The sequence below is a fragment of the Mirounga angustirostris genome, unplaced genomic scaffold (genome assembly GCF_029215605.1).
Source record: "Mirounga angustirostris isolate CCGP_5_RB_7025 unplaced genomic scaffold, mMirAng1.0.hap1 SCAF_17, whole genome shotgun sequence".
Lineage (NCBI taxonomy): Eukaryota > Metazoa > Chordata > Mammalia > Carnivora > Phocidae > Mirounga > Mirounga angustirostris.
In genome coordinates, this window is record NW_026991725.1 from 1,336,120 (window position 1) to 1,348,124 (window position 12,005).

Genomic DNA, 12,005 nt, shown 5'->3' on the forward strand with positions numbered 1-12,005 from the left:
ATAACAATAAGAAATTAAAAAAAAAGATTATTGGTCTCTGTTTGAGTTTCCTTTCCCTGCATTGCTGCTTGGAAATTTCCTTCAGGCAGTAAGCTTTGCCAATTATGGGACTCACCTGGTTTGTTTCTCTCCTGGAGATTATAGGTTTTCACTGCAGTTGTCCAATGTCTGAAAAACAATTGTTACATTTATTTGGCCAGGTTTCCTAGTTGCTTATGATAGAATGCATAGTAGTTAATCTTTCATAGGCTGAATTCTATTTTACCTTTTAACCAGTTCATTCCATCTTCTCCCCACTCCCTCTTCTAGATTTGTGTTTACTAGAAGAAATTGACTTCATATTCTTTTGAAACCCTAATATATATCCTTAAATCATTTGAAGATGAGGCCATCTCAGAGTATAGGTACATGCCAGATTTTACAATTTTTATTAAGATGGTATAGGGGGGTGTTCATACTTTTTTTAGTTGAGGTATAATTTGACATACAATATTGTAGTAGTTTCAGGTATACATGTTTTTATTGTTATTTATTAACTAATTTCTGTCCTAAAGGCCAAATGGCCTTTATTCTGAGTGTCACAGGGGAGACCTCTCTCTTTTTCACTCTCTTTCCAAATATGTACAGTCCTGAATCATTGGAGAGGCTAAGTGGGTTTTTGTTTTTTTTAAGTTGCTTTGGGCTTGTTTTCCCTTATTTTATTATTATTATTTTTTTAAGATTTTATTTATTTATGTGAGACAGAGCACATGAATGGGGCGGGAGGAGGGAGGGGCAGGGGGAGAAGCAGACTCCCCACTGAGCAGGGAGCCCGACACAGGACTCAATCCCAGGACCTCAGGATCATGACCTGAGCTGAAAGCAGATGCTTAACAGACTGAGCCACCCAGGTGCCTTTGTTTTCCTTTGCTAGGTTTGCTCTTTGTCTAAATAAAATTTTTGTTATTGTTGCTTGTAACTTAACTCAAAATTTTTTGCTGTTCTCATTTTTTTCATGTGAAAAATGCTTAATTTAAAAATGTAACCATGTAAACAGTGTTTTACTTCTCTGATTTTTTTTCCCCTAGGTGGTATAGCTGTATGCTGGGGAAAAAATGCAGCCTGGCTCCTCTGAAGGAAGAACTTCGTATACAAGGGGTAAGTCTTTGTCATTACTATTCTAATACATCTCCTCTGGATGGGAGTTAGAGTATGGAATTTTCCTTTATACCTTAAACTCTAAATGTGTTTTGTTTTTATTTTTTAATTTTGTAAAAGAGGCTTTTTATAAATTATTTTTAAAAGGCCTTCTTTGACAGTTAGAGAAAAGATGGAGGAAAACAGGATGGGTACAACATCAGAGAGATACCAGAAATCAGAACACCTGGTTCTACCTGTCACTCACTCCACATCTGACTGCTTTATGATCTCAGAAACTGATATACGTTAGCGGCCTGTTCTGGGTTACATAACTAGTTATCAAAGATCAGCTAGAACTAGAATGATACTCCTGCAAGTTTGCTTCCCTTTATGGTGCAGTCCACATTAATTCAGCCCCTTGCTTCTCTTTTGAAAAGCAGGTGGCAAATTAATACTGCCTCCTGACTCCTCTCCCAGTTTATGGTGTTTGGGCACAAGTAAGCGTGAGCCAGATTACTTTTCAGAGAAGGAGGTCAAATGTGTGGTCAGTGGTAGAGACCAAGCTTCTGATTTCTGGTTTCTCTCAGACATTGTACCCATCCTGATTTCCCTATCACACCTTTTCTTTGTTAAAATTCTAACAGCAACAAAGTAGTTTCATTTTTTCCCCCCTAAAATCTGATAGACAAAAAGGGAGACTGCATAGCTGTATCTAGCTAGGCTTTGGTGGCTCGTTTTCCCAAAAGAAAAGAAAAGAAAAAAAAACATTTGAATCATTTACCAGTGGTTCTTTGAAGAGCTGTGTTATTTTGGGTGTTTTGAATATTTGGACTTTGAAACCAGAACTCTAAATTCTCTCTAATGTTTTAGGAGAGAAAAAAACAAAACACAACTTTGTTGGGAGATAATTTAGATAGCTATGCATAACTGTTTTGGGATAGTAGTGTTTGTTAACTGATAAAAAGAAAAACGAACACATAATTAATATGAGGCAACAACCCAAAACATACTGGTAGAATTACTTCAATTTGATTAAGATGACATGTTTGTTGGTTTCAGGTTCCTAAAGTCACCTACACTGAGTTCTGTCAAGGTCGGACAATGAGATGGGCTTTAGCTTGGAGTTTTTATGATGATGTTACAGTACCAGTAAGTAGAGACTTTGCTTTAGCTTCTCCAAATGCAAGCGCATGATGGGTTTTAGTAGATCACAAATGAACTAAATCTGTACTGCCTTGGTTTCCTTGAAGTTTGCCCCAAATGCTTATTTCGGAATGGGAAGTGGTTGTGAAATAAGACAGTCCTGGGGCACCTGGGTGGCTCAGTCGTTAAGCGTCTGCCTTCGGCTCAGGTTATGATCACAGAGTCTTGGGATCGAGCCCCGTGTCGGGCTCCCTGCTCAGCGGGAAGCCTGCTTCTCCCTCTCCCATTCCCCCTGCTTGTGTTCGCTCTCTTGCTATGTCTCTCTCTCTGTCAAATAAATAAATAAAATCTTAAAAAAAAAAAAAAAAAGACACAGTCCTAGAAGGCTGACTGTGGTGACCATGGAGGCTTTCTCTGGGTTTGTGCAACACAGTGATTCTTGCTCAGCATATATAAATGAATTAGAAATGTGTCTTTTGGGAATTAAAAATTCAGGTAATATAACCTGTAGAAACACCTTGCAAATATAATTATTCTGCTGGATATTCCTTAAGAATTGAAATTGAAGTCTGTTTATTTTGATACTTTCATAGAGAAGCTGTTTCCTGTGGTTATTGGTGAATACAGAAATTGCTGTTTGGGGTTGCAGGCTTTTGATATGTAACATTTAGGGATCATTGCAGTAAAAGGTTGTGTGTTAGCTTTAAAATTACCAGTAGAAAATTGGTCAGTTTTGAAGCTGGGTGATAGGTCATTATTCTAGTTTCTCTACTTTGCATCTGCTTAAGCTTGAACATTTTCTGGAATAGAATATTTTTGTTGTTGTTTTTGTTTTTTAAGATTTTATTTATTTTGAGAGAGAGAGAGTGCACAAACGGGGGGGAGGGGCAGACAGTGAGGGAGAAGCAGACTCCCTGCTGAGCAGGGAACCCAATGCGATGCGGGACTTGTTCCCAGGGTCCTGGGATCATGACCTGAGCCAAAGGCAGACGCCCAACCGACTGAGCCACCCAGGTGCCCCTGGAATAGAATGTTTTAAAAAGTAATTTGTTCTATACACCAAAAACTAATGATGTAATGTATGGTGATTAACATAACATAATAATAAAAAAAATAATGATAATTTGTTCTACAAACTTCTCTTTGTCCTCTGTGCTATTGTGTGTAAAGGAAAAATACTTCTGAACTGGTTAGACTGAATAATTTTTCTGGGCTGTACTGAGAGGTGGTAATAGAATAGCATCTGTTTATTCTCATAGTTCCTTCACAGGAGTGCTCGACCTTGTTGCTGGAGCCATGGTTCTATATTAAGTTTATGCATACATTGCTCAGCACTGTACTCCCGTGGTATTTGTGGGGATCTGGTACCTGGTCCTCCCGCTTTCTGACCCCCTGTCCATACAATATGCGTGTTCTGGTTGCTCCTCTCCCAAAGGCTTAGTTGCACTTGGTCTTTCAAGTCATCTTAAATGTTGCTGTGTCTAGAGCAGTAGAGACATGTGCAGAACCACAAGCGGACAGCTTGCAGATGTTTCTTTTCTTTTTTTTTTTTTTTAAGATTTTATTTATTTGAGAGAGAGAGAATGAGAGACAGAGAGCATGAGAGGGAGGAGGGTCAGAGGGAGAAGCAGACTCCCTGCCGAGCAGGGAGCCCGATGCGGGACTCGATCCCGGGACTCCAGGATCATGACCTGAGCCGAAGGCAGTCGCTTAACCAACTGAGCCACCCAGGCGCCCCAGTTTGCAGATGTTTCTGAATACATGGGCTCACATTGAAAACTCAGCCTGTCCTTCCTGCACTCTGCTACTAGGTGTGCTGCTGCGTTGAAGGAAGTCTGCCAGGGGCGCCTGGGTGGCTCAATCCGTTAAGTGTCTGCCTTCGGCTCAGGTCATGATCCCAGGGTGCTGGGATCGAGCCCCACGTTGGGCTCCCTGCTCAGCTGGCACCTGCTTCTCCTCTGCCTGCTGCTACCCCGTTTGTGCTCTCACTCTCTCTCTCTCTTTGACAAATAAATAAAATCTTAAAAAAAAAAGAGAAAGAAATGTGTCTCCCAGTCAAGTTTGAATGACCTATCATGTAGAAGTCTATACCCACCTCTGTACAATGCAGTAGGGAAACTAGAAGTCAGTGTTTGAAATGTCCACTGTTTAAAAAGATGGTCCTAATTTTTTTTTACCTCCCTATAGGATTATCCTTTCTGTCATTTTCTAGAATATTGGCGTTTTCACACCAAATTGTTAAAATCCTTAGTAATGCCCTAGGTTATCCCTCTGTAGACACTGGGTTATCCCTGTGCAGACACTAACAGTTGCAGGAAAGTGGAACTGCGCCTGTTTCCAAATGCTTTCTGTTTAATCTGCTTCCTACATTTGTTGGCGCCGCAGGTGGAAGAGCTTATGATGGGCTCTGGCACTTTCCGTGCCATCTCAGAGCCCAGAGTTACCTTTGCCCTCTTGGATTAGTAGCCATTTCAGATCAAAATATCAAAGGGCACTATGTTTCTGTGTTAGCAGAATTAGCTTATTTTGAAAAGGAACCTTCTCCCTCCCTGTCTTTTAGGCCATGCTTGAGCCCTATTTGTAGTTTCAACCATTAAAGAATGCCTCTTGCAAAGAGGCATTCTTGCAAAGGGCCTCGTGTTTCTCCCATGCCAGAGTACTCCCTCCCCACCACTACCCTCAACTCAAAGCTGTTAATAATGCGTTCCCAAGTGTTCCATTAGGTGCACTCAAACTGCTACAGGGAAAATGGCAGTTTCTGATTTGCAGTAACCCAGCAACAGTTTCTTAGCACTGGTTCTCTTGATCAGCAGCTGCTTTCCCAGGGGTAGTCCCAGGGCACTGGTGAGGTTTTCAGTGGGCTGTCCTCTTGGTTCTCCTTCCCTCCACCTGGACCTCTCCCCACCCCTTGCGTTTTGAAATGCTTGTCTGACTTTTTCCCCCTCTTGTTCCTGTTAGGGATGGGGAGATAGGATGCTGCTTTCAATGAGAGGAAGCCAAGGACTAGAGCTAGTTAAGTAGAAATATTGACCTACTTCCCCACCCCACCCCCACTCCTGCCTTTTTAGGGTAAATGTGCAAGTTACTATGGCAACTTCTGTTTTCACTTATCTCAGGCCCACTGACTCTGTCTCTGTTGGTGCTGAATGCTAAAAAAAATTCTGATTCAAGTGCCTACACTAAGTCCATTGCTCTTGTCTGGATTTATTTTAGCAACAAAAAGATGAGTCTTAGTGTTGATGGAATTTTTGTACAATCATTCCTGACTGATGATGAATATAAGGAAGCATATTGTGAGGACTGTTCTTTACAAATTTAACAAGCCACTTAGAATGTCTCTTTGTCCCAGCTTCTCCTCTAATTGCTCAGGGTGTTACTTTAGCTTTGCTTTGCTTTCAGAAGTTTAACACTTGTTAAAATAAGGAAAAATAATGTGGTCCCAGGAAGTTGTGCACTCTTGGTATGAGCATTGCTCTAGAACTCTGGTTTTAAGAAAATTATCCCCCTGTGTTCAAGACATTTCTTTTAAGCCTGGAGACTTTCCTGTCTAGGGAGTAAAACTAGAGGGATTTTGGAAAGCAGATGGAGGGAAGGGGTCAAATTAATCAGGTAACCTTGTTAGTGTCAGAGCTCGGTTCTCCTGGCAATACTGTCCTTACTACTGCGTAGGTATTCACACTGGTTCTAGATAGATTAGGGATTCTGTATAGGGTGCCACAGGGGGATGACAGCTGGGGGCAGATGTCAGGTTGGTACTTCAGGCCTTGCTCTCATTTTAACCAGAGCTGATCTGCTTGCATCGATGTTACGTATTGATTTTATTTCTTGAAAAGATTCTGCTGTTAAATGGTTTGAAAACCAGTACTATACCAGGCTATATAGTAGGCTGTAAAACAGATGCAGTGATTAAGGAGCTGAGCTTTTGAGCAAAACCAGAGCCAGAGTCCAGAAGGACTCTTTTCTTAGTTACTTATTAAGTATGACCTTCATTGTGATAATACCCAAGAAAAAACACACCATTTTCTGTCCTTTCAGTGACAGGTTTTATGGGTGGGAAGCACAAAGCATTGCTACGGAATTATAACTGAGTAAGTGCTGAAATGAATGGTCAGGCATTAGGGAGTTCCCAAAATGAAAGCAGTTCTGGCTGGTCTAGTCAGAGCTGACTTCATGGAGGAGTTGTCAGTATCTGACTGGTGCTCAGTAAGTTTTCTTTGAATGTTGAAAGGAATGGTGTAGGGTTTGTACTAAGGTGCAGCATTGTGAACGAGACATTAATAGGTCTAATAGATTTGAAGCATGGAGATAGTCTCTGTTATTTGAATGCATCACACACATTAATGTCATTTTTATTTAAACCTGACAACAATCAAGTGAAAGTAGATGGCATTATCCCCACTTTCTATATGAGGAAACTGGGGGCTCTAAAAAGTCAGGTTAGTCCTTGGGTCGCCTGGGTGGCTCAGTTGTTAAGCATCTGCCTTCGGCTCAGCTCATGATCCCGGGGTCCTGGGATCAAGCCCCGCATCGGGAAGCCTGCTTCTCCCTCTCCCACTCTCCCTGCTTATGTTCCTGCTCTCACTATCTCTCTCTCTGTCAAGTAAATAAATAAAATATTAAAAAAAAAAACAAAACAGGCTAGTCCTCAACCATGCTAACATAATTATTCATTTGTTTTGACCCATGTTTCACCACAGCAGTCTCAAAAAGTTTTTTTTTATCTCTAATTCTTAAAATTTAAATGCAGTTAATTAACATAATGTATTACTGGTTTCAGAAATAGAGGTCAGTGATTCATAAGTCTTATATAATACACAGTGCTCATTACGTCGTGTGCCCTCCTCAATGTCCATCACCCAGTTACCCCATCCCCCCACCTCCCTCCCCTCCAGCAGCCCTGTTTGTTTCCTGTGATTAACAGTTTCTTACGGTTTGTCTCTGGTTTCATCTTGTTTTATTTTTTCCTCTCTTCCCCTATGATCCTCTGTTTGTTTCTTAAATTCCACATATCAGTGAGATCATATGATAATTGTCTTTCTCTGACTGATTTATTTCGCTTAGTGTAATACCCTCTAGTTCCATCCACATCATTGCAAATGGCAAGATTTCATATTTTTTGACGGCTGAGTAGTATTCCATTGTATATATACACCCCATCTTTATCCATTCGTCTGTCGATGGACATCTGGGTTCTTTCCATAGTTTGGCTATTGTGGACATTGCTGTTATAAACATTGGGGTGCAGGTGCCCCTTTGGATCACTACATTTGTATCTTTGGGGTAAATACACAGTAGTGCAAACCTGGGTCATAGGGTAGCTCTATTTTCAACTTCTCCCGGGTGGCTCTATATTCCAGTTTTCCAGAATGTCTTTACTAGCTTGCATTCCCACCAACAGTGTAAGAGAGGGTTCCCCTTTCTCCACATCCTCTCCAACATCTGTTGTTTCCTGACTTGTTAATTTTAGCCATTCTGACCAGTGTGAGGTGGTATCTCATTGTGGTTTTGATTTGTATTTCTCTGATGCCAAGTGATGTTGAGCATTTTTTCATGTGTCTGTTGGCCATTTGTGTGTCTTCTTTAGAGAAATGTTTGTTCGTGTCTTCCAGCAGTCTCAAAATTAACATTACCATCAACAAAATGATTTGTGGAAATAACTATTTTGTCCTTTTTTCATTTCTTTTGTCCTTGGGGACTGTCTCCTGATAGATTTTAAAGTCATTTGGAATGTTTCTTTGTGGGTTTATGCCACCAAGCCCATACACAGTTAGTGGATTCATTTGTTTCGTTTCTTAGGGATTTCTTTTTGTGAGCTATTTAATTTTGTAATTGTGAAAGATACATGGCTTCAAAGTCAAATCTCAAAAGAAAAAAAAGGTATAGTCAGTAGTCTAGCTTCTCTTGTCTTTTTGAAACATCCTAATCCTTCACTTCTCCATGGGTCATTATAATTTATCCTTCCATTGTGTGTGTGTGTGTGTTTTAACATAGGAAATATACATGTAGGGTTCAGACCACCACGACTGGTTGGCTCAGTTGGAAGAGCATGCGACTCTTGAATTTGGGGTCATGAGTTTGAGCCCCATGGTGGGTGTGGCGATTACTTTAAAACAAAAGAAAGTCTTGGGCGCCTGAGTGGTTCAGTCGTTAAGCGTCTGCCTTCGGCTCAGGTCATGATCCCAGAGTCCTGGGATCGAGTCCCACATCGGGCTCCCTGCTTGGCAGGAAGCCTGATTCTCCCTCTCCCATCCCTCCTGCTGTGTTCTCTCTCTCGCTGTGTCTCTGTCAAATAAATAAAATCTTAAAAAAAAATCATTTAAAAAAAAGTGATGGGGTACCTGGGTGGCTCAGTCAGCCTTGGGCTCATGTCATGATCCTGGGGTCCTGGGATCAAGCCCCAGTCAGACTCCCTGCTGGGCATGGAGCCTGCTTCCCCTCTCCCTCTGCTCCTCCCCCTGCTATCTCTCAAATAAATAAAATCTTCAAAAAATAATAATAATAAAAAAGAGTCACATGCTCTATTGACTTAGCCAGCCAGCCAGGTGCCCCGATTTCAGGACATTTTAAACAGTAACCTGTCAGATTAAGATAGCAATAGATATGCCCACGGAACTGTTTGATAATAAGGGAGTTACACCCTTAGACAACAAAATACTCAATCTACTTCGTGGCAGCAGAGCTGATACACATTCAAATAAGGCATAGTTGGTAAGATAGTCTGACTGTCCCTCCCGGCACACCTCCTGTCAATATTCTAGTCAGGTGTCACTCTTGGCCCTTGGCTTTCTTTCTCCAAATAGTGAGAGCCTGTGCAGAATCAGAGCTCCCAGGCATTCGGCTTGTTTCTGGAGGGCTGGGCGGGCGGAACGCAGCATCAGCCATTCAGAGTTCAGCAGAGCAGTAAGGACTCCACTGCAGTGGCCAAGAGCAAGAGCACTCCTTTCCCCTCAAGACCATTCTGGAGGTTGCTTTGTCAAAACAAGGAGGCTGTGGCTACATGCTCAGCAGATCTCTAGTGAATGACTCCCATCTTTTCCTGCAGATCCTAGGGAGAACTTAATGATTCATGTAGCTGTGGCTTCTCTGGGAGGTTTTGCCTTAGCTACAGTTAACAGGCAGCATAGCAGGTGCTACATGGATTTGTGTCAAGTTGTACCTCATTTGAAAGTCTCTTGACTGATTGCGTCACTGAGATCTAGGCATTAAACTAAGAGGGAGGATTCAAGAGATTTATAGACAGCCCTGCTAGGTAAAGCATATTTTAAAATTTAAGAACTGTTATTGTTCAGTTTATGGTTTCAATCTACTGTATTTTCAACTATGCAACAAAATAACACTTGAGGCCCCTCCCGCTGATCGTTATTCATTAAATCCTTGTAATTCAAAAGATACAAAGCCAATATCCCCTGTGGGGTCTAGAGTTCCTCACCAAACTTCTTTCACATTGTCCTTTCAGCTGGGGAATACAGTAGTACATCTTCTAATCCAAAATTAGTTGTAAGTTCACCTTCCAGTTCTTCACATTAAACTGAACTAGCTGTTGTAAATAAGCTGTTGTTTTACAGTTTAAAATGTTGAATTATTTATGTTATCTTGCCTGCTTAAAGTACATTATGATAGTTTGAGTATAGCACTCTTCATTTAAAATATTTGTGGTTTTGGGTGCCTGGGTGGTTCAGTTGGTTAAGCGTCTGCCTTCAGCTTGGGTCATGATCCTGGAGTCCTGGGATCGAGTCCCACATCGGGCTCCCTGCTCAGCAGGGAGTCTGCTTCTCCCTCTGACCTTCACCCTGCTCTTGCTCTCTCTCTCACTCTCTCAAATAAATAAAATCTTTAAAAAAATATAAAATATTTGTAGTTTGAGATCATAAGCATATTTGCAAATAAGTTTATCTCAATTGGGAGAAAACAGACAGTTTCTATACTAGTGTTGAGGCAGGGTATAAAATTACCTGTTACTAGAGACCTGTGGGGTTGAATTTAAATATTAATTTCTCAAGGCCTACCTCTGTATTTTAGTCTGGCCCTGCCTACTAAGAAATTTCAGTACAAACACGAGGAGGAAAGGAATGATTGCTGTAAGCCAAGCTTAGGATAAACCTCAGTCATTTAAAAACTTTGAGAATTTCTAGGGGCCGCCTGGGTGGCTCATTGGGTTAAGCGTTTGACTCTTGATTTCGGCTCAAGTCATGATCTCAGGGTTGTGGGATCAAGCCCCGTGTTGGGGCTCCACACTCAGCAGGGAGTCTGCTTCTCTCTCCCTCTTCCTCCTTTCCCTCTGCCCCTCCCCCTGCTCTTGTGTGCATTCTGTCTCTCTCAAATAAATGGGTAAATCTTTTTAAAAATGTTTACAAACTGAGAATCTCAGGACGCGTGACTTAGTCATTTAAGCGTCTGCCTTTGGATCAGGTCATGATCCCAGGGTCCTTGGATCGAGTCCCGCATGCTGAGCAAGGAGCCTGCTTCTCCCTCTGCCTGCCACTCGCCCTGATTGTGCTCTCTCCTTTCTCTCTCTCTCTGACAAATAAATAAAATCCATTTTTAAAAAATACAATAAAAAAATAAAAACTGAGAATTTCTAGATTATGAATTATCTGTCTCTTGAGTGCCTAGTTTCTATAATAGAATAAAACTGAAACAGTCCTATGTATATGTACGTGTGTATTAAAGCAATTCACTAAAGGGGTGCCTGGGTGGCTCAGTCGGTTGAATGTCCGACTCTTGATTTTGGCTCAGGGTCATGGGATGGAGCCCAACTGACTCTGAGCTCAGCAGGGAGTGTGCTTGAGATTCTCTCCCTCTGCCCCTCTCCCTGCATGTGCATGCACATGCACTCCCTCCATCTCTCTCTCAAATAAATAAATGAAATCTTTAAAGCAATTCACTGAAAATATTCAGAAGTACCAGATTTATCAGTTGTCCATTACATATGAAAAACTGGGGCCACGTGCCAGGTAAAGGAGCTGTGTTTGAGATACAGAAGTTTTCATTTTCATCCTGGGGTAATAGGGTAATAAATTGCCTATTTTGTTATTTCTGACGCCCTCAGAACTTGGAAAGTGGATCCATGATAGAGCTCTTACTAGGTTTGGTGAGGATGCATTTCTTTCCTTTAAGTTCTAGAAATGATAATGAATCCTTTCTTTTTTTTGGAGAAAGAATATTGTAGGCCAGCCCTAGCATGACAAATTGAGAAATAGCAACATCTTCACTATGCTTGTTGGAATTTAAGCACAAGTGATTACCATCTCTGTCAGAAAAGATATGAGGTGCTGTCCTTTTAGCCATATTTGTCAGTGACCTTTGGTGTGCTGAGTGGGCTGTCAGGGATGATCCTGTTACCTGTCCATAGTAAACAGCCTTGGATATTGGGGAATCTGGTTCTTGTCCCCCATCCCCCTCCTATACACCACTAACTTTCTTCCTCCCCAGCTTAAGCTCCTTAGTGAAAAGTACTAGACTCTCAGTAGACTGTAGGAGTTATCTTTCTTATGTTGGGTGATTGAGTAATAACAATACTTCTGTGTTAATATCAATATGAATTTCTCTCATCTTGTCTGAAACGTTAATTGAACAAGTTCAGACTCAGAGCCTCGAGTCCACAATTCATTTTTCAAGAACAAGTTCTTTTTTTTTTTTTAAGATTATTTATTTATTTATTTAACAGAGAGAGAGAGAGAGAGAGAGAGAGAGAGAGATAGCGAGAGCAGGAACACAAGCAAGGGGAGTGGGAGAGGGAGAAG

At 41.3% G+C, this 12,005-nt stretch overlaps 2 protein-coding genes across 2 annotated transcripts in view; both read left to right on the forward strand.

Annotated features, from left to right (window-relative positions):
- Positions 1-12,005, forward strand: part of METTL16 (methyltransferase 16, RNA N6-adenosine) — a 75,952-nt gene that overhangs the window by 48,800 nt on the left and 15,147 nt on the right. The window contains exons 7-8 of the mRNA XM_045889645.3: positions 1,068-1,137; positions 2,179-2,268. Coding sequence (XP_045745601.1) covers positions 1,068-1,137; positions 2,179-2,268 — 160 coding nt within the window. The remainder of the gene's footprint in view (positions 1-1,067; positions 1,138-2,178; positions 2,269-12,005) is intronic.
- MNT (MAX network transcriptional repressor) overlaps positions 1,097-12,005 on the forward strand; it is a 46,573-nt gene continuing 35,664 nt past the window's right edge. Inside the window, exons 1-2 of the mRNA XM_045889641.3 lie at positions 1,097-1,137; positions 2,179-2,268. The gene's annotated coding sequence lies outside the window, so the exon portion shown is untranslated. The remainder of the gene's footprint in view (positions 1,138-2,178; positions 2,269-12,005) is intronic.